We start from the raw sequence: 27922 nt of genomic DNA, 5'->3' as shown, positions 1-27922 counted from the left end.
AGGCAGGCTAGGCTAAGCTATTATGTTCGGTAGGTTAGGTGCAAACGCATTTTTGACTTAAGATGTTTTAACTTACGATGGGTTTATTGGGATGTAACCCATTGTAAGCTGAGGAGGATCTGTACTGCTGTAAATGAGGAGAAAGGGCACTTCAAGAACCTTTTTCCATTCTTAGCATTACTAGCGCCCTTCTTGTATCACAGCTGTGACTGTTCCAAGGCAGATTTGCATGTCTAGACCAGCTGCAGAAATGAGTGTGAGGAAAGTGGGGGTTGGCAGGAATAGAGAAACACGGGTGCAAAATCCCTCACTTTCCTTGTAATCCTAAAATTCATACTCATCTAGGTATACATCCTCAAACCATACCTCTGAATACTGGCCTTCAACCGTTTGTCTTTCAAGTTCCAACTTCCTAACTGACCCAGTGTCCAGCTGTTTCCTTCAGTCTCTTAAATTCATCACTCTCCCTCTTCCCTATGGAAAGGATCTCTTGATTCTCACCCCCAAGCAACCTAGTCTTAGTAGTGAGTAGAAACGCTGGTGCAGTGAGGGCTCTCAGGGGGGTGCACGTAGCCCTGATTAAGAAATGAAGCTGAGGACTTCCCTGGTGGTGCAATGGTTAAGAATCCGCCTGCCAATGCAGGGGACACGGGTTCAAGCCCTGGCGCGGGAAGATCCCACATGCTGCGGAACAACTAAGCCCGTGCGCCACAACTACTGAGCCTGCGCTCTAGAGCCCGCGAGCCACAGCTACTGAAGCCCGCGCGCCTAGAGCCCGTGCTCCGCAACAAGAGAAGCCACCGCAATGAGAAGACTGTGCACCGCAACGACTAACAGTAGCTCCCGTTTGCCGCAACTAGAGAAAGCCCGCGCACAGCAACGAAGACCCAACGCAGCCAAAAATAAATAAATAAATGTATATATAAAAAAAGTTTAAAAAAAAATGAAGATGAGAGCTAAGGTCCAAAGCAAGGGCTGTTCACTCATTTTCTGCTCCTTCCTGACTTTGCCCAAGGAGTCCCAGTCTCCAGTGTGCCCATTATGCGGCCCAGTCCTTAAATAACAGACATGGCTCTGAGGCTTGCGATTCTCACCTCTGTCCCCACTGTCTCACCCCCATTTCCTAGCTCCCGCCTCCGCCGCCCGCAGTTTCCAGCCCCCACATCGGCCTCCGCCAGCTCTTCCACTCAGACGCCCGCTGCCTCTGCTGCAGCAGCTGCCATGGTGATGGATCTCGCGAGAACTGCCGCTCGCCGCCGCGCAGTTCTCGCGCGATCGGGGAGGTGGGAAGTATCCTGGTCTGGGGGTGAGGGTGCGCTGTACAGCTCCTGTAGCCTTCGCGGTTTCCGGTGCTAGGTGGAGGGAAGGAAGGAGGGAGCTGGGAGCGGGGCCAGGGGAGCAGCCGCGCTGAAATCGGCGGAGGGAGCCGGAGAGAGTGGAGCGAGAGCCGAGCGGAACCTGCGGGGGCGGAGGCGGCGGCCGCAGCGGCGGAGCTGGGAGCAGGAACAGGTGAGGGGCTGGGGAGGAGGGAAGGCGGGTCCCGGTAGAGGAGAGACTCGGGGTGGGAGCTGAGAAGGTAGACCCCCACCCCCACCCCCGCTTGCTCGCTCGCCCGCCCGGCACTGCTTGGCATGGGCCGGTGTGGTCCTTCCCACCAGAGAGCTTGGAGAGGGGGCGCCGGGCCAGCCACACGCCTGCCCCCGCATTTGAAGGACACGGAGCTGGGGTGGGGGTGGAGGGCGCACATGAATTTGTCCTCCGCCTCGCACAAGGGGGCGACCTGGGCTGCAGTTAGGTTCCCCTCGCCTGCAGGAGGTGGGCTTTTGAAGGGTTGGGGTTGAGGGGGAGGAAAGCAGTCTAAGGTGAGGTGACGCGGGGGCGGTGATGGCTGTTTTGTATCTTTTTCCTATTAAAGGGCTAGGGAATGTCGCTTTTTCCTACCCCTTCTCCCTCTCCACCCTAGTAATAGACCAGAGAGAAGCCTTGCTATGGTGACACCCCCTCCCCGCATCGTGGCGCAGGGGTGTTTAGGGGGTTTAGGGATTAACCGGGAACACAGGCTAGTGGGGCACTCCAGGGGCACTATTTGGTGGAGGCTGAGCTTTCGGGTCTTGGGGACCGCAAGTCGGGAAGAGGGCAGCAGGTGGGGAGCAAGAGGAGAGGAGGCAGGAGGAGGGGGAGGGGGATCTGATCTTGCTTGGAGAAGAGAGGTGGTGCCTTCCTCCCCCAGGCGAAGCGGGGGCGGTCTCACAGGAGGAGGGAGCATCTTGTCACTGGCTCAGAGTTTCTGTCTTCCAATCCGCTTTCTTTCTTTAGGAAGTACCAGGATTCCCGGAACAGAAAATGGAGCCATTGCTTATACCAATGTCTGCGGGAAGGGGGCGGGGGTGTGTGGAATTCCCTGTTGAAAACGGGCCACTTGATTAGCAAAGTGGTAGCTCCTCTTTTGGGGGAGTTGCCTTCTTTCTGGGTTGTATTACTGCTGGTCTCTCTCTGGCCAGGCCAGGAGGAGTGTGGTATGTGGTCAGGAGTGAGAAGAAATAGTGAGGTCATCGGGTGAGGGAGAAATGTAACTTAAAACCTGTCTCTGCCGCGGTTGGATTGGGTCACCCCTGGTCTATGGCATGAAAGTTTTATTTGGTAGGAGATCTGCCGCAAGGAGTCTGATTGCTTGGGTCAGTGCAACAGGGCAGAATCTAGTCTCTGCATACTTCCTTCCGTGTCCCTAATCAGGTGTTGACAGTCTTTGCTGCCATTTTGTCTTGAGCTTGTTGTTGGGGGGTCTCCACTTGCTATGACTGGAATGGGTCAGTGAATTGGTCATTGTACCTTAGACCCGAGTTTGAATAACACGTCTAGAAAAGCTTATTCTAAGAAAGAAGCTGACTCACTTTTTCACAGAATGGATCATTGACCGTGGAATTCAGCTGGGAAGGGTCCTCCTGTATCCCATATACACATGCCTCCTGCCTCCCAGCATAGTTATTACCTTGCGTGGTCAAAATTTTTATGTGTATGTCTTGCTTTTCCAAAGAAAAGAAGCTTTTTGAGGTCAGGAATTGGATCCCATCTTGTATCTCCCACACTATTTGGGCACACAGTAGGCACTCATGATGAATACAGGATGTGAATGAACAGAACTCAGGTTTTCTGACCACAGTTTAAGGAAAGAGGAGGAGAGGGCTTGGCTGTCAAGGAGAGTGCCTGAAGATAGCTGAGTGAGAGTGTAAAGGTCCTTAGCCTTTGTAATTAAGAAGTCTTGGTCTCTCCACCTTCCTAAGAGGCAAAAAACAATCATGGATAATGAAAGTAAGACCCCAAAAGAAAAATATTAGAACACAGAGTCATTATTTATCAGAAATCCCAGATCTCCTGCTTCCCCATTGTGGGCAAAGGGGTCTCTCCATTAGACCTAAGTCCTTCAGAGTGTTGTCTGCAGATTGGGATCCTGGTAATTACGGAGAAGGGAGCCAGTGTATGTATGTGGTGCCTGGCATAGAATTGGTGCCCGTGAATGGTAGCTGCTATGATTAAACTGAATGCAAGTGTAAAGGAGAGCAGACAGCAGGCTAAAAGAGTGGAAGTGAAGTCTTAAGTGCACAAAGGGTCATAAAGTGTGTTTACCTCTGCTAGTCTCTTCCACTGGAGTCATAATAGAGAAAATGGACTCAGAGGACAGTGGGTGGGATTTGTTGGTCAGAAGGAGGAAGTTCTTTAAAACCAGGTTTGTTAAAGTTGAATCAATAACTGAGGGAAATTGTGGAATCTGCTTACAGATGGAATCTGCTTTCTGCGGAATACCTTTAGAAGTGGATGTCAAGAGGCTTGAGACTCAAAACATGTCACTGTATTTGGCTCTCCTCACCATTTTTTTTTTTAAGTTGAGGTATGGTTGATTTACAGTATTGTTTTAGTTTCAGGTGTACGCATAGTTCCCTTTACCTTTTTTTTTTTTTTTTTTTTTTTGTGGTACGCGGGCCTCTCACTGTTATGGCCTCTCCCATTGCGGAGGACAGGCTCCAGATGCTCAGGCTCAGTGGCCATGGCTCACGGGCCCAGCCGCTCCGCGGCATGTGGGATCTTCCCGGACCGGGGCACGAACCTGTGTCCCCTGCATCGGCAGCCGGACTCTCAACCACTGCACCACCAGGGAAGCCCCCCTTCACCATTTTTGTTGCAGGTGAATTTGGAGGCAAAATGGTATGGTAATTAAGAGTGTGGACCTTGGAATCAGACAAAATTGAGTTCAAATCCTGCCTCTGCTAATTACTAGTTGTGTGATTTTGGTGAAATTATTTGTCCTCTTTTAGCTTCATTTTCCTCATCTGTAAAGAGTATGATAATGATAATACCTATGCATACTGTTGGCATGAGAATTAAATGAGATAATACATGTAAAGCACTTAGTATTAAACAAAGTACACATAGTAAGCCTCAAGTAAATGTTAGCTGCTATTAATAATCACCATCATCATAGAAATAATAACATGAGCACTCAGGGCTGCCTTAAAGAGGAGGTTTACAAAAGAACAACTTGCCGCCTGAAGCGCCTGTGTAGAGGGATGATTGTTACCATGACTTCTTGTGCTGGTCGTAGGCTTACGAGCAATGAAACCTTTTTTTCAGCATCAGCCTCACAGAGGCAGCTCCTGTTGCCTGAGTGGGAGGTGAAGCTGGAGCAAGGCAGGGGCCCTGAACTATCAACTTGGATGTAGGGTGAGGATATGGGGGCTCAAAAGTAGTGTTCAGTGTGACTCTGAGGTAATGGTTGACTCTTCCATAAAAGAGCACCCTGATTGTCCTAGGTTGGGCATTTAGTTTCCTGGCTCCCATCATTTTAGATTTCAGATAGTATTTTAGCATCCTCCATTTCCTGGGCCACTCTTTTCACTTAGTCATATCTCCTTTAAATGTCTGCCTTTGTTTCAGAATGTACTGTATTAGGATCCAGAGTTGTGATATCTGTAATTCTGTGTACTGTACCTTTTCCAAAATCTATTGCAAATATAGGTAGAATGCGAATAAAGCTTTTTGATAATGAAAGGACATGGGGAGCCTTTGGAGAAAGTTCTGCAAATGTTTGAAGGCTTTGTATTGTAGTCTAGGAAAGAACTGACTGAGGTAGGGAGTCTATGAAGGTGTTAGAGATTTGTCATGGACTTCTGCAAAGGATCTGCTGCACCATATGGACCAGAAGGGAAATGGCTCAAGATTTCAGGGATCCACCATTAGCACCATATTCCTGAAGAAAGGTGAAATGCCTGGGTGTAGCAGATCTTAGTTCCCTGACAACCAGGGATTGAACCCAGGCCCTCGGCAGTGAAAGCGCAGAGTCCAAACCACTGGACCTCCAGGGAATTCCCGTAACCTGTCCTTTATGAGCTTAAACACAAGAGTGTCAAGCATAAATGTTTAAATTTCAACATGATTTAGGATGCAGAATAACATTTGCTCTCTATTGGAGTGGTTTTGTCCCCTATCCTCCACTTTTTTTTAAAAAAGCAATTGAACTTTACCTTATATAAAATCTTATTTGAAGTCTGATACGTAAAATGCATAACAGTGCTGCTGCTGTGGTAGTGGTGGAGAGTGGCGAACATAATTAGAGCCTCTCATATAGTTCTCCCTTTTCCCCAGGCAGGCTCTGAATCCCATCCCGGGAACCCTAGGGCTCTGAGAACGTGGAAGCCACTTCTCCAGTTTGTCAGATACAGGAAAAGGATTGGAGATCACCTAAAGAGTACTGTCTTCCTCAACCTCGCAGACGTTTGCCATCATCAGTAGAACCGTGTTCAGCAACAAGCATATCAGTCACTAGCTACAGATCAGTCATGGAGCTGGGTGCTGGGAACATGAGTAAGGCATGGTCCCTGCTGGCAAGGGACTGAGAGTCTAGTGAAATACTTCCCAAACTTTTTCCCACCATGGCATACAGAGAAAATGGTAATAGTGAAATAGGCATCGCTGCTTGCAACCTGAGATGACTGGCCCATGGGCTCTAGCCACCCTAAGCCCTGCCTAGCTGTCCAGTATTGACAGGACCAGTATCTCCAGCTGACCTGTATTGCATTAAAGGCACATTATTTGGGAAGTTCCAGCTCTGGGAAGCAAAACCCACAAAGGTGAATAAGAGTAGAAGTGTGTTTGAGGTGCTAGGGGATCACAGGTGGCTCTTATCGCTCAAGGCAGGTGATTCCCTGTCTTCTGTATCCTTAGGCTGCTCTATGATGGGTGGCTTTGTCCAAATCATTGCCTCCTGTTTTCATCTGTGCACTGGCAATTCCATCTTTTTTTAAAAAATGTTTTAATTTAATTTAATTTATTTTTTTATACAGCAGGTTCTTATTAGTCATCCATTTTATACCCATCAGTGTATACATGTCAATCCCAATCTCCCAATTCATCACACCACCACCACCCCTGCCCCCGCTGCCGCTTTCCCCCCTTGGTGTCCATACATTTGTTCTCTACATCTGTGTCTCAGTTTCTGCCCTGCACACCGATTCATCTGTACCATTTTTCTAGGTTCCACATATATGCGTTAATATACGATATTTGTTTTTCTCTTTCTGACTTACTTCACTCTGTATGACAGTCTCTAGATCCATCCATGTCTCAACAAATGACCCTATTTCAGTCCTTTTTATGGCTGAGTAATATTCCATTGTATATATGTACCACATCTTCTTTATCCATTCGTCTGTCGATGGGCATCTGGGTTGCTTCCATGACCTGGCTATTGTAAATAGTGCTGCAGTGAACATTGGGGTGCATGTGTCTTTTTGAATTATGGTTTTCTCTGGGTATATGCCCAGTAGTGGGATTGCTGGATTATATGGTAATTCCAGTTTTAGTTTTTTAAGGAACCTCCATACTGTTCTCCATAGTGGCTGTATCAATTTACATTCCCACCAACAGTGCAAGAGGGTTCCTTTTTCTCCACACTCTCTCCAGCATTTGTTGTTTGTAGATTTTCTGATGATGCCCATTCTAACTGGTGTGAGGTGATACCTCATTGTAGTTTTGATTTGCATTTGTCTAATAATTAGTGATGTTGAGCAGCGTTTCACGTGCTTCTTGGCCATCTGTATGTCTTCTTTGGAGAAATGTCTATTTAGGTCTTCTGCCCATTTTTGGATTGGGTTATTTGTTGTTTTAATATTGAGCTGCATGAGCTCTTTATATATTTGGGAGATTAATCCTTTGTCCGTTGATTCATTTGCAAATATTTTCTCCCATTCTGAGGGTTGTCTTTTCATCTTGTTTATGGTTTCCTTTGCTGTGCAGAAGCTTTGAAGTTTCATTAGGTCCCACTTGTTTATTTTTGTTTTTATTTCCATTACTCTAGGAGGTGGATCAAAAAAGATCTTGCTGTGGTTTATGTCAAAGAATGTTCTTCCTATGTTTTTCTCTAAGAGTTTTATAGTGTCTGGTCTTACATTTAGGTCTCTAATCCATTTTGAGTTTATTTTTGTGTATGGTGTTAGGGAGTGTTCTAATTTCATTCTTTTACATGTAGCTGTCCAGTTTTCCCAGCACCACTTATTGAAGAGACTGTGTTTTCTCCATTGTATATCCTTGCCTCCTTTGTCATAGATTAGCTGACCATAGGTGCGTGGGTTTATCTCTGGGCTTTCTATCTTGTTCTATTGATCTATATTTCTGTTTTTGTGCCAGTACCATATTGTCTTGATTACTATAGCTTTGTAGCATAGTCTGAAGTCAGGGAGTCTGATTCCTCCAGCTCCGTTTTTTTCCCTCAAGACTGCTTTGGCTATTCGGGGTCTTTTGTGTCTCCATACACATTTTAAGATTGGCAGTTCCATCTTGACCTGCATAGTGGGACCAGATTGGGGCAAAGATTTACTAGGGCTTTAGGCTGATTACTCATGGAATTTAAGTGATTTTATAATTAGGAAAGTACAGTGTTCTGGATATCCAAGGCTATCAATGTGGGCATTGGAGCAGCCATCAAATATCAGGAGATGGTGCAGTTGTAAACTGGTCAGGTTCTAAGAATAGGGCAAGCTGAAAGCTTTGGTGAGAGGGTAGTGCCACAGAATGTTCCAAGGAAACAAATGAGTCTAGTTTTTATCCGGCCACTGTTTTATCTAGCGAAGTCATGTATTCTGAAACAGACTTAATGCTCTGCTCTGACTCATTTGCTGAGGGTTGTCCGTAGGAAAAGCCATACCCTTTCTCGGTGTTTGGGTCTTTATCAGGGCAATTTAGAATCCTTCTTCACTTGGTGTTGTGGCCTCCTTCAGGTCATCCTGTACTGGAGTCTTCCTCTCAGACTAGAAGGGAAACTGGCGTAGGATTCTGGCTTGAGCCTAAATGCTGCTAGTTGAGTTAAATGGAGGCTAATTTTAGTTAGATATGTTCTAATTTATAACAAGGTCATCACTGATTGCCTAGTAGTTAAGTTCAGTAGGTATTTTTCAGGCCTTATCTTAATTTGACCTTTCTACAGCCTTTGACCCTCCTTTTTTTTTAAATGTTCTTTCCTCATTGGTGTCTCTGATGTCTCACTCTCTCGATTTCCTTTCTACCCTTTTGGTTGCTTCCTACTCTCTTTCCTGGCCTTCTTTTTTGCCCACTGCTTTAAATGTTGATGTGCCCTAGGTTTCTGACTTTGGCCTTTTCTCCTGTCTCACTGTACACACTCTTCCTAGATATATCAATTAAGATGTATCAGTTGCAAAAGATAGAAAACACACCTGTGGCTCAAACAATCAAAGGATTTATTAAACATGTAGCAACAAGTCTAGGTGACATAAGCCAGACACAAAAGGACAAATATTGTTTGATTCCACATTTATGAGATAGCTAGAATAGTCAAATTCAGAAACAGAAAGTAGAGTGGTTGTTTCCAGGGGCTGGAGAGGGGGGTTATTGTCTAATAGGTACAGAGTTTCAGTTTGGGAAGATGAAAAAGTTCTGGAGATGCATGGTGGTGATGGTTGTGCAATAGTGTGAGTGTACTTAATGCCACTGAACTGTACACTTAAAAATGGTTAAAATGGTTAAAATGGTAAATTTTATGTTATGTATATTCTACCACACACAGAAGTAGTCCAGGGGTAGAACACTTATTTTTTTTTTAACCTTTTATTTTATATCGGAGTATAGCCGATTAACAATGTTAATCGTTGCAGGTTAATCGTTAATTTCAGTGTTAATCCTTGCTGTGTTTCAGGTGCACAGCAAAGTGACTCAGCCATGCATATACATGTATCCATTCTCCAAACTCCCCTCCCTTCCAGGCTGCCACATAACTTTTTATTTATTTTTTTAATCCAGCAACTTGACAGTGTTATTAAGGACCCAAGTTTTCTCAGTTTTTCTGCTCTGATATCCTAGTGTTCTTATGTCTGTCCCTTCATGTACCCAAGATACTCCAGCATCTCACCCTTCTACATTAACATCCAAAGGCTGGACGAGAGAGCATTGACATATGTTCTTTTTTAAGATTGAGGAAAACTTTCCCAGATACTCCCAGCAGACTTTCCTTACATCTTTATTGCCCTAGGTAGTGCCTAAACATTCGTGACTCGGTCATTGGCAAGAGAAATGGAATGCCCACATCCCTTCAGCTGATCAGTTTTCATACCCTAGGGCTGGCGAGGGGTAGTTCATACCCACTCCCTGCCAACATCTGAACAAAGTAGGGGTTCTGTTAGAAGAAAGAAGGGGAAGGTGGCTGTTGGTAGGCAGCCCGTAACTGCTGCCATACTGGATCATCTTGGTTCCTCTTGGGGCTTCAGTTACTATCTATGCAGATGATTCCATATACCCAGACCAGACTTTTCTCCTGAGCTTCATACCTTAGCACCTCAAAATTCGCGTTAATCTAAAAACAAACATCTTCGCTCTCAGATCTGTTCCTCTTATGTTTTCTGCCTAAAGAATTGCCACTGAATCACACAGGCCAGAAACCTGGGAATCATCTTTGACTCTTCTCTTCCTTCCTACATTTAATTAGTCATGAAATCCTGTGGATTTTACTATTTTGTTGTTTCAAATCTGATCTGTCCTCTCTATTGCCACCTCTGTTTCAGAACTTTTCTTATCTGTATTACTGTACCTCCCAAGTGGTCTCTATGCTTCCAGTCTTTCCCCCTTTTAACTTATTCCCTAAACTGCTGTCAGAATGGTCTTTTATTTATTTATTTATTTATTTATTTATGGCTGAGTTGGGTCTTAGTAGCTGCGTGCGGGCTTTCTCTAGTTGCGGCGAGCTGGGGCTACTCTTCGTTGCAGTGTGCCGGCTTCTCATTACAGTGGCTTCTCTTGTTGCGGAGCACGGGCTCTAGCCGTGCGGGCTTCAGTAATTTTGGCTCGCGGGCTCAGTAGTTGTGGCTCGCAGGCTCTATAACTCAGGCTCAGTAGTTGTGGCGCACGGGCTTAGTTGCTCCGTGGCATGTGGGATCTTCCCGGACCAGGGCTCGTGTCCCCTGCATTGGCAGGCAGATTCTTAACCACTGCGCCACCAGGGAAGCCCCAGAATGATCTTTATTTATTTTTTATTTTAAAATTTTGGCTGCGTTGGGTCATCGTTGCTGTGCGCAGGCTTTCTCTGGTTGTGGCGAGTGGGGGCTACTCTTCATTGTGGTGCGTGGGCTTCTCGTTGCAGTGGCTTCTCTTGTTGCGGAGCACGGGCTCTAGGTGTGCGGGCTTCAGTAGTTGTGGCTCGCGGGCTCTAGAGCGCAGGCTCAGTAGTCATGGCGCACGGGCTTAGTTGCTCCGCGGCATGTGGGATATTCCCAGGCCAGGGCTTGAACCCGTGCCCGCCGCATTGGCAGGCGGATTCTTAACCACTGCGCCACCAGGGAAGCCCAGGATGGTCTCTAAAGCACGTATCTGATCATGTTACCCAGTATGACCTTTAAGGCCCTTCATGATTTAGCTCCTGCTTCTCTCTCCAGCCTCATCCTTCCTTTTACTCGCCATGCTGCATCCACATAAATGACCTCCCAGTCGCACCTGTATTTGGCTAATAAATGCCCTCTCTAACTCAGGTCTTTGTGCCTGTGCACACTCTGTTCCCTCTCCCACCTTCCCTATTCCTTAGTGTCGGATTATTTCCTATTCTTCCTTTAAGAGTCAGCTCAGGTGTGACCTGAGAATCATGTCTGGGAATCGTCCTTTATCCTCCAGTCTTGAGTAACTGCTCCAGCTTTCTGTCCCCGTAAAACTATGTGCTTATCCCACTCTTATCTTCCCACAGTAATCCTCTGTTTCCTAGTCTTTCTCTCCCATTGACTGAGTTTCATGAAGGCAGAAACTGTCTTCCTCTGTATCCCTGGTTCATTATACTCAATAAATGTTTAATGAATGGATGGAAGCTGGCATCAGAAGCTGTTTCTTGGCTTTGGGAAATCTTTGAGCCTAATAGAATTCATTGAGATACTAATCTGGGAGTTCTTGTGTGCTGATTACAGTGCTCTTGAGGCAAAAATTTGGAAAGTTTACAGAGGTCACAAGCCAGCTGCACTAAGGAAACTAAATACAGGCAGACCCTGCTTTGGTTTTCTTAAATTTTTTGGTCTGCTCCATTGGCTGTGCTAAAAATAGCATCTAATAGAGATTCTATTCGTGATTATCTCAATTTGAAGGTTGTTTGGGAATAAAGCTGCACCTGCAGTTTAGTGCACCCTGCCTGGGCAGCACAGGATTTGGGAAGCTCTGGTCGTCCTTTCCCTGGGCCCATGCAGCCTGAAGAGGAGGTGCTGGATCAGGAGTCCCCTCGGGGTGTCTCAGGACACATTCCTGCATCAGGAGTGGGCAGTGTGTGTGGCAGACTGAGCTGTGACTCTCAGAATCCCCTGGAGGGTGGAGCAGGCATGCCTCAAGTCCAGATAACTGAACAGTGACAGCAATGGCCTGCCCCTCCTGGAGGGTGGGAGAGAGGGATTGGGGGCAGTAAGTGATTGTCGGTGAGGACATCCTCAGGTGAGGCTTAAATCAGCCAGTGTGCTTGGTTGAACTCCTGCAGTGTCGCGCACAGGGAGGAGATAACAAAGTTTGTAACTGTAGAATAGAATGTTGAGACATACTCTTTGTTCATAGAGATATTACTATATTCCATTTTTCATCTCGAGCCGCTCACCTTTAGTTTTAACTGCTTCCTGTTTCTGCCAGCCCATAGAACCCTGGTATTTTGCCCTCTTGACACAGGAGTGCCATCTGTGGCAAAAGAGAATGACTATAGGCAGTACAGTACATAGGGATACAATCCAGGTTTTGTTTGTTTGCCATCTGCTTCCCAGAGCTTTCTCTAGGAATGCATTATGGTGAAAGTGAGAATTGGCTAGATAGCCATAGATTTGTATTCATGGCACAAAGCCGAAAGTGGCCGCCATCCTGATGGTAGGGGCAGTATGCTATCTGGAAACAGGCACAGGGGAAGCCAAGACAAGAAAGCCAGCACCCCCTTTGGAATGTTCATCTGAGTCAAGCTCCTGATTATATTAAAGAAGAGTTGTAATGTCCATTAATTTCAAGGCTTTGGGCTGTCATGGGGGACACATGGTAACTACTTGAATATTTTGTTAGTTATCTATCAGCCCCACTGAGTATTAAATGACAAGAGAAAATTTTACCAATTTTAGTCTTCTGATCCTTTCATGGCTTTCCCAAACCAGTCTTGCGGTCAGTATATGTGGAAAATGGCCAAGAATTGACAGGAAAGCTAAGCAACCATCTGTGCATTACCCGGAGATAACCGCTGGGACAGAAGAAATGATAGAAGGACCTCCTCAGATGAGGCTAAAATTAGCCAGTGTGCTTGACTGAACTCCTACGGGGGGCTTGGCACTGGGAGCAAGGAAAGATCCCAAATAAACAAAAGGCATAGTCCTTGCCCGTGGTGAGTACACAGTTAACTTGGGGAGACGGTAAACATACAGACTTATAAAAGAAGAAAAAACTCCATAACGTAGTGCCACTTGAGTGGTTCAGATAATTCAGGGTGCTTTATGTAGCATGCCAGAAAATAGAAATAAGTGTAACACTGGGATCAGATTTTGAACCAAGACTTTAGCATGAGAGCTTCGCAAAGGAGCAAACCAAAGGACAGTGTATGCATGTTCTGGGGCAAGGGATATCTTTCAGCCACTGCTCGACTCACAGTTGGTAATCATTCAGCCAGCAACAGTTCCAGTCATGAAGGAAAGCAAGGTAAATGTATGGTATAAATTCAGTTCAGAATCTGGGCCAAAGCCTGTTACTTAAGCTTTAAAGCAGAGTATCATCTGGAGCTGAAGGAAATGACACCTGAACTGGAGACAAGATAAAAACTAGGAAGACTTGGGGAAGGTCTAAATTTCTGGAAGTGATGGCAGCAGAACCAGAAGTCTGTCTACCACAGATTACCAAGGTTGGCGGGATCTGATCTTATTAGCTGGGCAGGTGTCCCCTCCTGCCTCAGGAATCCTCGGGAATCTGTCTGCCTGGGTGGTTGAGGCAGGATGAGCAGGGAGGATAGCTAGTGGGCGACTTGACTGAAGTTGAGGCCAAAGTTGAGCCAGGCCCTCCCCCCCGGATGTGAGCGCTCTGGGTCAGGGGCAGGGCTCATCTGCAGAACCTACCCGGAGCACCACGCCTGGCTCATTAGTGGATGTCTGGGGAGGTCTTTGAAGATGAAACACTCCATAAGCACTCATTGTTTCTGTTTTTTGGACAAACTAGTACTTTGGTCTCCAGGAGCTGTTGATCTGGCTCCTTTGTACTGGTCTGGAATTCGCTGCAAACTGAGGAGAGTAGGAAACAAACAAAAAAACCTGAAATCGTTTTTGAAAAAACAACTAAACTCCCACCAAACCCCGCCATGCTTTAGCTTGTAAATAGGGTTCCTCCCCATCCACCTTTCACATTCTTGGGTTTGGGTGCACTCTGTCTTAACCTGTTCTTTCGCCTACTGGGTTTGGGGTGTGCGTGTGTTTATCTCTGGTTCCTAGACTCTGTAGAGAATGCCAGCTGCTGGCATATGGCGATTGCCGAATAAGCTGCCCGCTGATGCATGTCTCCCGCGGGCCCAGAGAACTGGCTGGCACGGGTGACTCTGAACCCCCGTTTCATTGTTGTTTCAAAGATTCATTTCTGTGGCTGTCCTGAGCCATAGAGAAGGGAGGGAAGAAGAGAGGGAATGAATGACTCTGATTCTGTCTGTCGGGGGCGGTGGATGGGGTGGGCAGAGAGGCATTTTGTATTTTTGTAGTGTTCCAACTGCTCCCTTCATCTTTCCCGATTATGTAGCAGGCAGAAATGTCTAACCTGAGTGAACTGCTAGTCAGGTCAGTAGAGACCTGGGAGTTAGTTCAGTTATTCAGCTACTGTGTGCCAGGTACTAGTCAAGGTAGGGAACACAGCAGGGAACAAAATAGATAAGGAGCTGACATTACAGTAGGAGGAGAAAAACAGTACAGCAGGAAACAAATACGTAACGTGTCAGATGGTGATAAATGCTATGAAGAAAAATAAAGTGGGATAAATGGTGTAGAGTGGTGTGTGTGTGTTATAGGTGGTTATGGAAGGCCTCTTTGATAAAGTGACGGTCGAACAGATGCCCGAAGGATGTGAGGGAGTGCTCCCTGAAGGTTGTCTGGGAGAGGAGCGTTCCAGGCAGAGTGAACAGCAAGGACAGAAGCTTTGAGGCAGGAAGGTATTGGGGAACTGAAGTGGAGTATACACAGGGGAGAGTAGGAGATCTGATGAGAGAAACGGGAATGCAGATTGTGCCGGACTTTATAGGCCGTGGTATGGCTTTGGGTTTTACTGAAAAGGAGCTATGAAGCCCAGAGAGGGTTTTGAATAGAGGATCAACATGACCTGGTTTTGGCTTTAAAATCAGTCTGGCTGCTCTGTGGAGAATAGACCGAAGGGGCTTAGAGCAGAGGCAGAGGATGAGCTGACTGCCTCATTGCAGGTGGCCATGTGGAGCAGCTGTCCTGGGACGGGCCACGGCAAGCCTAGGACCTATGTGGCTGAGGAATGAGGGGCAGCCTCTCGCTACCCCATCTCCCAGCTCTCAGTGCACTGTTGTATGAACAGGGCATGATGTTAGCAGCTGGCATTTCACAGAGTGGAAAAGATCAGCCTCTCTTAGGAGTGCTGCTTTCTTATTTCTTCCTCATTAATTTTGGTGTGTAGAAGGAAGGTGTAGAGATATAGGAAGGGAAGAAGCAGAGTGTCTTGATTAGAGCTGAGAGCATAAACCTTGGGAACCTGGCAAGCCTGAACCTCGTTAGGAGTCACAAAGAGCCACTCCTCATTCCACTCCCTCCTCTCCCACCCTTTCCAGAAGTCTCAGGGTAAGGTTGGGGGAGGCAGAGGCATTAATGGTCTCCCAATGCCTTGGGGTATAGAGTAGAATTTCAGGACTGAAGGGACTTTAGAAATCATCTAGTTCAACCCCCTCCATTTACAGGTGCAGATAAGGACAGGTGAAATAACTCATCCAAAGTCACATGGGTAGATTACTGGCAGAAACAGGGGTCCTGGATGTTCACTGCTTTATCTCTGCTCCCAAAGGCTCAGGATGTGTCTGAGTGGGCCTTGATCTTCTTAGTACCCTCAGGCTCTCAGTTTGTCATGAAAGAACTCCAGCCATGACTTTAGCCGGTGCCATTAATGTGAAATCCTGACAAGCAGATGGTGGTAATAAGTTTGCATTTCTTTGCCTAGGATCAAGTCCTCCGTACCAGGGACCAAGCCAAAACAAGGCTGCCACTGCCCTCACTGCGCCCCGCTGTCCTCAGAAAGCGGCTGCTGTGATCATGGGTAATATCTTTGGAAACCTTCTCAAGAGCCTGATTGGGAAGAAGGAGATGCGCATCCTGATGGTGGGCCTGGATGCCGCAGGAAAGACCACCATCCTGTACAAGCTAAAACTGGGCGAGATCGTCACCACCATTCCCACCATTGGTAAGGGCACAGCTTGGATGTAGGCTTTCATGCCAGCCGCTGAGCCAGACAGGGGCCCCATTCCTAGATCCCCCATCTGGCCACCAGGCAAGTCCTTGCAGTTTGTGGGGTTCAGGGAAGAATGGTTATTTAGCTTACTAGCAGGTGCTGGGGCTGCTGTTTGCCTGTCTACCCTCACCCTCTCTAATGCGGGAACTTCAGCCTGGCACCTGACAGTGGCCCTCAGGCACTGAGCTGGTTTGTTCTCTGTTGTTTGAAAAGCAGGTGAAGGGCTTTGATGTTCCTGCCAGAGGCCTGGAATTGCTTCAGTTTAGATCCTTGGTGGCCCTGATCCCGGCTAAGTCCTGTCTGCAGGAGAGAGAACATGTGCCTTGTAAAGGCGGCTCCAGATCAGCAGCAGCAGCTGGTTCTGTATTTGGGGCTCCAGGACTATAGCTCACTTCTTGTTCTTCACTCTGCCTCACAGGCCTTACTTCTTAGCTGAGGCAGACTCTCGTGGCCAAGGTACAGGAGTGGGGCTGAGTCATTTCTTTTGCAGGAGGGAGAGTCAAAAACTGAGAGAATGAACGGGGAAGGTTGTCTCACCGAGGTGACTGTGAACTTCCTGACTGGCCCTCTTCGTCCTCTTCCACTTCTCGTAGGCTTTCTTTTTGGCCTTTCCACGACTAAGTCAAGGAACACCAGGTCTGAGGAAGCCCTAGCTTTCTTTCCCTTGCTAGGACATGGCCACGGCTGGGGGAAACAAACAGCCCACTGGGGCATCGTTTGCAGGCCTGGTGTTCCAGGCCAAGTGACCATTGTCTGTTTTTGCCAAAGGGTTCAACGTGGAGACAGTGGAGTACAAGAACATCAGCTTCACAGTCTGGGATGTGGGTGGCCAGGACAAGATTCGGCCTCTCTGGAGACACTACTTCCAGAACACCCAAGGTAGGGCATGTGAATTGCCCATGGACTGGCATGGGTTGGTTGGGTGTGAGCAGAGAGTATGGCTATTGTTCTTGGTTATCGGTAACCAACTTTTGCCCTGCTGCGGTTCCTAGGGGTGAGAGACAAGGAGAAAAGGGAGCAGATATTTGGAGGGTATAAGGAGGGTGTTATCTTTTGGTGGTGGGGGAGGGGAGTTGATCTGTCGTCTCTGTGCAGCCCATGTTCTGCCTCCCTAGGGTTGATATTTGTGGTCGACAGCAATGATCGGGAGCGAGTAAATGAGGCCCGGGAGGAGCTGATGAGGATGCTGGCAGAGGATGAGCTCCGGGATGCTGTGCTCCTTGTCTTTGCAAACAAGCAGGTGTGACATCTCCCTACCCCTGGGTTTGAGAGAGGGCAGCCTGGCCGTGGAAATCATGGGGTCTTGGGGCCCACTGTGTGGGAAGCCCCATGACTATGCTCTCAATTTTGAAAGTGTGGGAAATATGATTAGTTGGCTTCTTTATGCTCTTCTTCTTGTCCCCACCCCATCCCATCCCAGGTTTAATTAGCAACATTTCTGTCCAGAGGGACTGGTGTGGTAGATCCTTCACCTCCTGTCCCTCTTTTTTCTTACCTATTGTCTACTTTGGTGGAACTGCCCTCACTCTTATGGTCAGACAGACCTGATTGTACGTCCAGTCTGAATCACATCTCCACTTCCCTGCCAACCCATATTTGGTTTCCACCTCCTCAGTGGAATGATCTTTAGTGCCTTGGATCCGGAGTTCTAGGATGATTAAATCCAAAGTAGTTCTTTAGGATCTTGCTCTGGGTTCCTACACTGAAGGAGGAGGAGAGGGTGCTAGTCTACAAGTCTGTGGTAGATGGTCGCTCTAGAAGCCTTCGAAAGATCCTGAAGCTCCTTTTCGTGTGTCTCCCTTGTGCTCCAGGATTTGCCTAATGCTATGAACGCTGCTGAGATCACAGACAAGTTGGGCCTGCATTCCCTGCGTCACCGCAACTGGTACATTCAGGCCACCTGTGCCACCAGCGGGGACGGGCTGTACGAAGGCCTGGACTGGCTGGCCAATCAGCTCAAAAACAAGAAGTGAGAGCCAGACACCAGCCCTGTCCGACCGCCCCACCCGCCCCTGCTGTCTCCCTGCCCCAACCCTGCCCTTCCTTCCTGTTGCCAGTGTGGCCAGGGCCCTGGGTATCATGTCCGTATGCCCAACAGGAGTCCTGCCTCCCCTTCCCTCCCCTCCCCCCTCCATGACCAGTCCCCAGTTGCTGTCGTAATGATGAATCATTCCAATTTACCGGATTTAAAACAAAAACAAGGTTGTTATGGTTTCATGGGGTGCCCCCCTCCCCAAGCTCTGGGGTTGGGAGGTGGGATGGGGTTTTCTCTCCAGCTGGTTTCGTTTGGCTCCGGTTGGTGTGCTCTTGGCATCTGAGTCCCTCCTCTCTCCCCATAGGCCCCTCTCCTGCTCCCCGTCTTCCTTTCCTTTGCCGCTCTCCCCCTGTTCTACATGGAAACTGCACGGGCCTCTCTGTGTGCGTGCATGTGTGCGCGTGTATATACCTGTATAGAGAGATATATAATGGGGGCCAAGGAGCGGGTGGAGGGTGGAGTGCAGCTCAGGGCTTGGAGCCAGGACATTGCCCACTCTCGCCTATCATCTTCCCCTCCCATGTTGTTGAGATAAAGGGAAGGAGGGGGAGGGAAGGCTGCCCCAGTCCTGCACTGGTTCCTCTCCTCTGCAGGTAGGTGTTTTCCTGGATGATAGGACAGATGATGGACTTTCTGCCACCATCTTCCTTTATCCCTCTCCACCCCGCTTAGGGCAGGGGGGTGGCATTTATCTCTAGATGACGGTTCCCAAGGAGATGCCATTCTGCCCTGCCTTTTAGTGGGAAGGAGAGAGGAACCCACTCACTCTTACCAGCTCAGAGTGTTCAGCTGATCCTCCCCCTCATCCTTAAATCTGTTCCTCAGGAGCTTTAGGTGGGAGGTGGGGATAGGTAGCAAGACCATGGGGTGTATTTGGGACCCAGGGCACTGGGGAGAGGGGCTCAGGTTTTCCATCTTCATCCTCTTTTGTTATTAGGAGAAGGTGATACACAGATCAGTCCTATTCCTGCCTTCCTATCCCCCCATCTTCTGATCTTGGGGCTGGGTGGTTCATCTGTCCTTTGTCAGAAGCTTCCTCACCCTGGTAGTTGTGCTGGTCTGACCAGAGCTGGCTGGCTGGTTTAATGAGGAGCGGGGAGTGGAGGTGACATAGCAGACCTCAGTATCAATCCCCCTGTTCTCCAGTTCTCTCTAGTCCAGGATGTGCTGAAGGGTGAAAACTTTGTTTCCAGACCCTCAGACCATCCTGCTGTCCTCCCTCTCCATCCCAACAGCTTTTTCCTGCCCTCTTCACCCACCTCCCATAAATGGGTCTGGGCGTTGGAATGGAGGGAATAGGACTCTGAAGTGGTTGTTGGTGCTGGTGGGATGCGGCGGTCTTCAGAGTCCTCCCTTCATCATTATGTAGTTGTTCAGAAGCTGCTGCTACTATGTCTCTGTCTACAGGAGGCGCTTGTCCCTGAGATCCTGGCCTGGGTCCTGACTTCTGAGGTTTCTGTGAAGCCGTGGCTTTTCTGTGGGCTCCTGTGTGTGCTGGCTGCGCCCTGAGCTCCAAGACAGCCGCCCGTAACCTTTCTGCTAACGTCAGGGCCCAGGGCCTCCACAGCGTGGCTGGGGGACCCCTTCCCAGAAGGGCTGTCCCAAGCCCCACCCCATGGGACTAGGCTTCCTGTCACCTTTGTCTACAGCAGGAGGATCAATACCCCCCACCCCACCCCAGACTGAACTGTGAAAGAGAGGTTCCAGGGGTGTCTCCCTCAGTGCCAGCTCCTTAGTGATGTGTTACTTACCCGAGGTGCAGCGGGTGTATGCAGGTCTCTTGCTCTCTAGGCCTTGTATGTGTGTATGCGTGTGTGTGTGTGTGTGTGTGTGTGTGTGTGTGTGTGTTTGGTGGGGGGAGGGGGGTGCTGGAGCTTCTGTCTCATTTTAACATGCGCTCATTCCCCTGACCCCACAGATGCTTCCCTCCACACTTTTTCTTTGCCTCTGTCTCTATTTTGTCCGATTTTTTTTGCTCCTGCCCCTGTTGCCTCTCCCTCCCTGAACCCTTTCCTTTGCCTTCTCAACTTAGTCACTGCTGTTGCCTATTTGTCTCCCCTTTCCTTGGTTCTTTCCTACTTAGGATTCTTCACTCTGTACCTTTGTGGTTGGTGAGGACTTTGCCTCTTCTCCTTCCTCACGCCCTCTCTGACCCTGCCTAGGTAGATGCCAGTCCTAAATGGGTTCTTCTCATTTTAGACCCGCCTCCACCTTGGTTTGGGGGGCTTCAGGGACTAGTGGGGCTGAGGGTGTTAGGAAGCAGCCTTAGAGGTTATGTAAGTGCTGCTTGGGGATCTGTCCAGCAGGGGGCAGTAAGTGATCTTGGTAGTATCCCAGGCTGCTAGGCTGGCCCTTTCTACATTCCCATTCACCTAAAAGCTCTTTTGGGATTGGGTGTTTCATTCCATTTCTGCCCACTCCCTCCCCCACTCTCCTCTGGTAGGTTTAATTTTTTGCTTTCCTTTGTTCCAGCCTTTCTTCTCCCTGGGGATTTCCCCTAAATTTCCCCCCTAAAAGTTTGTGGTGTTACAGTGGTAACTGCAGTTCTGAACTGGTTTTTCTCTTCTTTTTTCCTCCTCTGGAATGTAGACTGTATATGTTTAATAACTCACCTTCTCTCTCCTTGCTCAAAATGTGGGATACGCGATGACTGTGACCCTGGTTGGAAATTAAACTTGTTTTATGCAGCTCTGGAGCAGACCTTCATCCTTGATGTGCAGCAGCCCTGGGACAGTGTTGAATGGTGAGGGTACTTCTGCTTCTGGTCCCGCTCACCAGACTGCTCTTTCCCTCAGCAGCGGGGTAAAGCGTACCCCTGACTGGGGAGAGTGAGGTTATAGAGGAGCTTAGGTTCACTTACCTAAGTGCTTACTATTTCCCGTCATACCCCAAAAGGGAGCTTAAATGAATTGGGCCCCAGAGTGTGAGGGCTTCGTGACTTTGCCTTTCTAATTGTAAAGGGTTTAACCCTGAACTTAGCCATATTTATCACCTTTTAGTAGACATTAGGGACTTCACTAGCTAGAGGGCCCTGAATTTGGAGTGCCCCACACTGCCTCCACTCTCAGATCTCCCCAGGCCTGCACATCAGGTGCTTCCAGTTGGAACAGGGTCCCCTCATCCATAGATTGGAGTCTGTTCACCCATCTAGTTCTGGATTTTGGTAGTGAGTAAGCGTGAAGGGTAGAGGTCTGGGTAGTATAATGGACTTGATCCTCCTTACAGCCGATGGCCCTGCGTCACCTCTGCTTTAGGTGTGTGGTTCCCCATTGTCAGGAAGCCAAGCCTCATCCAGAGATAATGTTTCGAGGCAAAAGACAAGCCTCTATCCTCCCATCCCACTCCCACCACTCCTGTGTTCCTCCCCTGCTATTACTCAGGCAAAGAAAGGGGTGGTGCTACCCTTTCTTGGGGTGGGGGTGGGGTGAGGTCTGGATGAGCCCGGCAGGTCTTCCCGACTCTTACCACTTTCTTAAGCTTTGAGGACAGAGGTCTTCCCAACCTGTTGATATGGGAAAGGGACAGGATTTAGGCATATAATAGGTCTGAGAGCCCCAAGTACCAGTGTGAAGTATATCATTTGTATTCAGTTACCTCCCTGCTGCCTCCCCTGGTAATTCTCCTTTTCAGCCCCTCTCTTGCTATTAAAATAAGTCATCACCCTCAAGGACCAGTGCTTCTGCCTTTATGAAACCCTTAAACTGCTCCAACCAGACATCACTTTATTAACCTCTTCAGCTTTGAACACTACCCACTTACCGCTCAAAATCAGATGATGCTTTTCTGCTTCTAGGCTCCTCAGAAGTCCTGCTTGGTGACTGAGGTGACCGATAAGTTAGGAGCACTTTCCCAAGCACGTTATTTGTATACTAATAAATAGATAACTTCTAGAGCTACAACCTCGCATAAGATCATGATAATGGAGAGGACTTTAGCTGGATGGCAGGCCAGTGGGGGTCTTTTGACCCCTGACAACTTGGGGAAGAGGATGACCTAGTCCCTCTGTCCCTCAGTAGGCGGTCTAGGATGCCAGGAAGGAGGTGGAGGGAGCTCTCTTGTGGCTTTTGCTTAAACTTTCCATCTTTTGGGGTTGGGGGGGACATGTGGAGATGAAAGGGAGACTTAAACTGGAAGGTAAATGTTTAGCATCCAGCTCTTAGGACAGACAGCGACCTTGTCTTCCCAGAAACACGAATAGCTCTTCATTCATGGCTTGGGAGAGGATCTGGGCCTAGGATCCACTTCAGGATAATCTGGGCAAGGGAGCTTCTAAAATGAGCCTGGAGAAAGCCATTGGAAGTACTTGGATTGGTCCAGGTGGGATGGAAGCAGTGACAGGGAGAATGAGTGTGAGTATGTATGACTTTTTCAGACTAGAGGTATAAGGTCTGAAGGCTTCGGGGAGTCACTGCATCATTTCCAGTTTCAAGTACCTAGACTGGTCAAAGCAGAAAACTGACAGGTATTTATTTTGTACCTCCTGTGTTTCCAGACATGTGCTAAGAATGGAGTCAAACCACGGTACTGAGGGAGAGACCAGGGAATCTATTTCTGAGATACTCTGGAATCCTTGGGATAAGCGTAGAGTACCACGTGGGGTAGTGAGAGTTGGGGAGTAAGTGTGTAGGGGGGATATCCCCTTGCTGCTTGCAGCAGAGAGTGGCATCTTTGCAGGCAGTTATACTACCGAGAATAGTCTCTTTCCCAGTTCAGAAGGGTGTGGGGGTAGAAGGGTCAAAGTCCAGTTTTCTACTTTCTAGCCTGGTAACTGGAGGTTAGAGTATCAGGCTGGTCACTGGGGAGTCACAGGATCCAGGTGCCTTTTTTCCTCTGCAGGTTTTTCATTCAAATTAGGTTTCCTGGCCCTGATTACTGGGATGGGTAAGGATGATCCTGAGTTCCTGAGCAAAGGGAAGAAAGGGTTAGGCCTGAGGAAATCTGAGCCTTGAGTGTGGTAAAGGGCACAATGCTGCTGAAGGCAGTGGTTGGAGTCTGGAAGTGAGGAACCTGGGCCAGGACTGTTCACCATCAAGCCTTGAAGGTAAGCGTCTCCTTGTTTGTGTCACTATGGCCATGAGCTGCAGAAGAGAGTATCTGGGCTCTCTCGAGCTTAGGAGCAAAGCTGGCTTCTGAGCTGAATGTGGTGGAGTAGAGAGGGTGCCTCGCAAGCCAGAACTCTGGCTCTCTGTTCCCAGAGCTGACCACTTCTGCCCAGGCACCCTTCCTGCCCGACCCTTCCTCCAAACCGGGTGCATTGAGAGCTGTCTCTGAGGAGGTCTGGACAGTGAGTCTGGGCCAGGCAGGAGGTTTGAGAATGAACTTGGCCACCTGGCACTTCCTCCCACAAGCGTTGAGAGCTGTCCTAAGACAGAGTGCAAGGCCTTGTAAGGGTTGGAGGGCTTAGCGTGGGGCGATGCATCACAGGGATTTGGATGCTAGCTTTTTTCTGGGTTCTGAATATAGGAATACTGCCTTTAGGTAATAAATAGGAGATGAAGAATCTGTTCTTGCCTATGCCAGATGTTGCATTGATGGGATGAGACATCCCTGGCTAGAACAGCCAAAGGGCAGGGTGTGCGAGGGAGGTCATGCTTCATTCCTGGTTACGAGTGCATAACCATACCTGAAAAGAAAACATCTAGTCAGCCAGGGCATAGGCATGCTCCTGAAAACATGCCATTCGATTTCGAACCCAGATTTGTATATGCTGACTTTATTAACAATCCGTCAAACATATTAAAACCATTTAGAAAGCAGTGCCTTGCTTACTATCTGGCGCATGATAGTCACTCAACCTTGATGAATGAACAGACGTCATTGCCCTTGACCAAACTGGACATGATGGGTGCCCCATGAGTCTTGGAAGCCAGGGGTCTGTGGTAGTTTCTCGTACTTGCTGACAGACACCTTTGAAGGTGGAAACCTCTCCAGAAGTGGCCCTCTGATTAACTTGTGCCTTGAGTCAGGATTGGGCCTGCTCCCCTGCCTTTCCCAGGACCATGCTACTTTTCTCTGTCCTTCAGGTTCCTCCTAACTTGATCCAAGGAGAAAACTCCTTCCTCCATGGTCCCTTCCGGGTCCAAGAGGGCTTTGCTGCCCTCTGTGGGTGACGTTGTCTTAGTTTTGCCCTTTTCTGCTACCATCCTCTCTCACCCCTTCCCATTCAGATTACCTACCAAACAAAGCCTCAGAGCTGGACAAGACAGTAGCCGTCCACCTCAGTGGCACCATTCCAGTCAGCTGATGCCTCAGTGCAGTGTGCATGGTCACCCTTTGCTCAGAAGCTTTCAGTGGGTTACCACTGCCATTCAAGGCTCTTCACAACCAGCTCTCCCTTCTCTCTCCAATTACTTCTGTCTGGTCTTCTGGCTAAATCCCTTACTTTAGCCAAACTGGTCAGTTCATTTTCCCCAAATATCTGGCCCTCTGCCTTTATACCCTTTCTCCCTTGTTTAGAAACACTGCTTTCCTTTAAGGTATGCAAAGCTGCCATGGCCTCTAGTCACAAGGACGTTTTTCTCCTGGCCTGGCTCCTTTAGCTCCGCTAGCACAACTCCCTCAACACCTCCCACACATCGCCTTGGATTGCTGTGTCTCATGTTCATTCATGCAGTATTTTAATTTCAGAATTTATCTTTGTAACCAAAATAATTTTTATTGCAAAAGATCCAGACAATACCGAAGTGTTCAGAGCAGCATGTAGGACTTGTTCCCCTCTGCTCACTCTGTCCGCAAAGGTTACCACCCTCGGCTATTTGGTGTGCATCCTCTAGTTCCTTTTCTAAATATATGTGTCTATACACACATTTGGGGAGGGGTTAAAATATAAAGGGACTCATCACATCTATTATTCTACCTTTTTTGTTTTAAACTTTAAGGTATATATGTTTGTCTTAGAGGTTTTCTATATTAGTATAGTTAGGTTTTCCTTTTTAATGGTTTCTCAGTACTGCATAGTATATAGTATTTACTCAGAATAAAACATATTTGTCTGGAATCTGTTATATGGAGGGTATTGTGCAGCTAGCATCTAAGGGACTCCAGATATCTTGTCCTCACCATCAGTGAGCTCGCTCTTTAGAGGAGAGGGGGACGGAGGAGCGGGAATTCACAAATAACCACAACACAAGGGAAAATACATTAAAGTCCCCAAGTGTGCCTGAAGTTCCGAAATAAGAGAAGTCACTTCTAGCTAAGGGGATCAGGACTTAACAGCGGAGGTGATCTTCAAGCTTGGCCTGGAAGGAGCTTGACAGGTGAAGGAAGAGCATGAACTGCACACAGAGATGAAAACACACAACGCAGGTTCATCTGATGCCATGAGCGTGAAGGGGATTTGATTCAATTTATAAACATTTATCAAGCATCAAATGTGTCAGACATCATACTAGGCAATGAGAATATAGAAATGAGAAATACGAGGTTCCTGTCTTTAAAAGGCTTTCATTTTAATGGAATCAAAGCCAGGTTTGGAAAGGCAGGTTAAGACCAGATGATGAAAGCTTTCAACTGGCATAGCAGGTAGTCCGCATTTAATTCACTGGACAGTGTGGAGCCATGCAGGCTTTTTAGTGGGTGGGTAGGTAACGTGACTGACGCTGAACAGATGGCAACAGTGAACAGAATGGGCTAGAGCAGGGAGAGGCTGAGGCCGAGGGGCTTATTTTGTTGTTTTTTGTTTTAACAAGATAGAAGTTTATTTCTTTTTAATTTTTGGCCACACCGCGTGGCCTGTGGGATCTTAGTTCCCCAGCCAGGGGTCGAACCCATGCCCCCTGCAGTGGAAGCACAGAGTCTTAACCACTAGACTGCCAGGGAAGTCCCTAGAAGTTCATTTCTGCCTCAGTTAAAAGGTGTCTGGTGGTAGGCAATCAGGACTGGTATGGTGGCTCTACGGTTACCAGTCTCCGATGACTTCTTTTTGTTCGCTATCCTACTTACAGCCTCATGGTCGCCTCATGGTCTAATACGGCTGCTAGAGTGTAATTCATCTCATCTGTATTCCAGGCAGCAGAAAGAAGGAAGGGAAGGAGACTGGGGGGGAGGAGGTGGGGCACTGCGACACACTGCTTAGTTAAATTAACTTCCTTTAAGCAGCCTCCCTGGAAGTCCAGGACAATATTTCAAACACTTTGGTTTATGTCTTATAGGCCAGAACTTAGTCACGTGGCCTTATACAACTTTAAGGGAGACGTGGAAATATAGTTCTGTTTGTGTTTGATTTTTTTTTCCTTTTTAAAGAATTTGAGGAATAATTTGCATAAAGTGCAATGCACAGATCTTACACAGTTTGATAAGTTTTGACAGGCATACACCCATGTAACCCACATCCCTATCAAGATACGGAGCATTCCATCACCCCCAGAAATTTCCTCCTGCTGAGGGGGCTTTTTAAAAAAAAGAAAAGAAAAAACCCAAAAGAGAAATAATGAAGGTTTAATTAGGGTGGTAGCTGTGGGAATGGAAAGAAAGAGCTGGAGAGGCTGTGGAGGGAAAATCCAAAGCAGACTGGTTGGATGTGGGGGTGAGAGGAGAATCAAAGAGAGTGCTGGTAGCAGAACCAGGAACAGAAACAGGAGGTTGGGAGTGAAGTCTAGATTGTTGCAGGTGGGATGGAAGGAGAAAGAGGAATGAGTACGGTATTGTGTGTGTGGATTTGCGGTGCTGGTCAAACATCCAGGTGGAGATCCCCAGTACACAGTGGCGCCTAGAGCTTAGGAGGGCAGTCAGAGCTCAATGGCATCATGGACCAGAGAGATGCTTAAGAGGACAAGACCTAAGAAGTGATCCAAAATATGGTGACTGTGAGCTCACTGGACCTTTGAGGGAGCAGAATCCAGATACCCAAGGCCTGAGTGGGCAGTGAGGGCTTAAACCATGCACAAGGGGATTGGTAGGGTCACCCGAAATAACTTAAAAAGTCTTTTAAAAACTGAAGTCCTGGGACTTCCCCGGTGGCGCAGTGGTTAAGAATCCACCTGTCAGGGCGCTTCCCTGTTGGCGCAGTGGTTGAGAGTCCGCCGATGCAGGGGACGCGGGTTCGTGCCCCGGTCCGGGAGGATCCCACATGCCGCGGAGCGGCTGGGCCCGTGGGCCGTAGCCGCTGGGCCTGCGCGTCCGGAGCCTGTGTTCCGCAACGGGAAAGGCCACAGCCGTGAGAGGCCCGCGTACCGCAAAAAAAAAAAAAAAAAAAAAAAAAAAAACACCTGTCAATGCAGGGGACACGGGTTTGAGCCCTGGTCCGAGAAGATCCCGCATGCTGCGGAGCAACTAAGCCCATGCGCTACAACTACTGAGCCTGTGCTCTACAGCCTGCAAGCCACAACTACTGAGCCCGTGTGCCACAACTACTGAAGCCTACAAGAGAAGCCACCTCAACGAAGAGCAGCCCCTGCTGGCTGCAACTAGAGAAAGTCCGCGCGCAGCAACGAAGACCCAATGCAGCCAAAATAAATAAAAAGAATTTCTAAAAACAAACAAAAAACCCGAAGTCCTTGCACAAACATAAAATGGGTGTATGTAGCTGGTCTTTTGACAATTTTGTTGATGAAAGGAGAAAGGAAATGGTAATGTCAGAGGAAAAGATCAGGGATTCATCCCACCCTTACAGTGAAATAACCTGTGCTCTTTTCAGTTAACTTAAGGACAGGGTGATGGGACAACACCCTCCCTCCTTTTGGGTATATGACCTCCAGAAAATCAAGCTGAAGGGCTGGATATGGGAGAGGGATACGACCTTCGGCAGCTGCTGGGTTGCGGTGGGCCAGCCAGACACTGCCAGGATAGGTGTGAGGACACACATATCTTTAAGAGGAAAGACCAGAGCGCAAACTGGCTGGACTCAGGTAGTCCTGGGTTTGAATCCTGTCTCTGTCACCACCTAGCTAGATGACCTTGAGCAACTTACTTAAC

The 27922-nt window shown here is 48.1% G+C and overlaps 1 protein-coding gene across 1 annotated transcript; it reads left to right on the top strand.

Moving 5' to 3' along the window:
- The first annotated feature begins 1293 nt into the window (after positions 1-1293).
- ARF3 (ARF GTPase 3) lies at positions 1294-20724 on the top strand. Its single transcript, XM_060024700.1, has 5 exons — positions 1294-1509; positions 15688-15927; positions 16744-16854; positions 17091-17215; positions 17787-20724. The coding sequence occupies exons 2-5, from the start codon at positions 15780-15782 to the stop codon at positions 17946-17948; spliced, it is 546 nt and encodes a 181-aa protein (XP_059880683.1). The 5' UTR covers positions 1294-1509; positions 15688-15779; the 3' UTR covers positions 17949-20724.
- The last annotated feature ends 7198 nt before the right edge of the window (positions 20725-27922 follow it).

Source organism: Delphinus delphis, chromosome 11 (genome assembly GCF_949987515.2).
Source record: "Delphinus delphis chromosome 11, mDelDel1.2, whole genome shotgun sequence".
Classification (NCBI taxonomy): Eukaryota; Metazoa; Chordata; class Mammalia; order Artiodactyla; family Delphinidae; genus Delphinus; species Delphinus delphis.
Note: the sequence above shows the minus strand (reverse complement) of the source record. Positions and strands in the feature narration are given on the sequence as shown.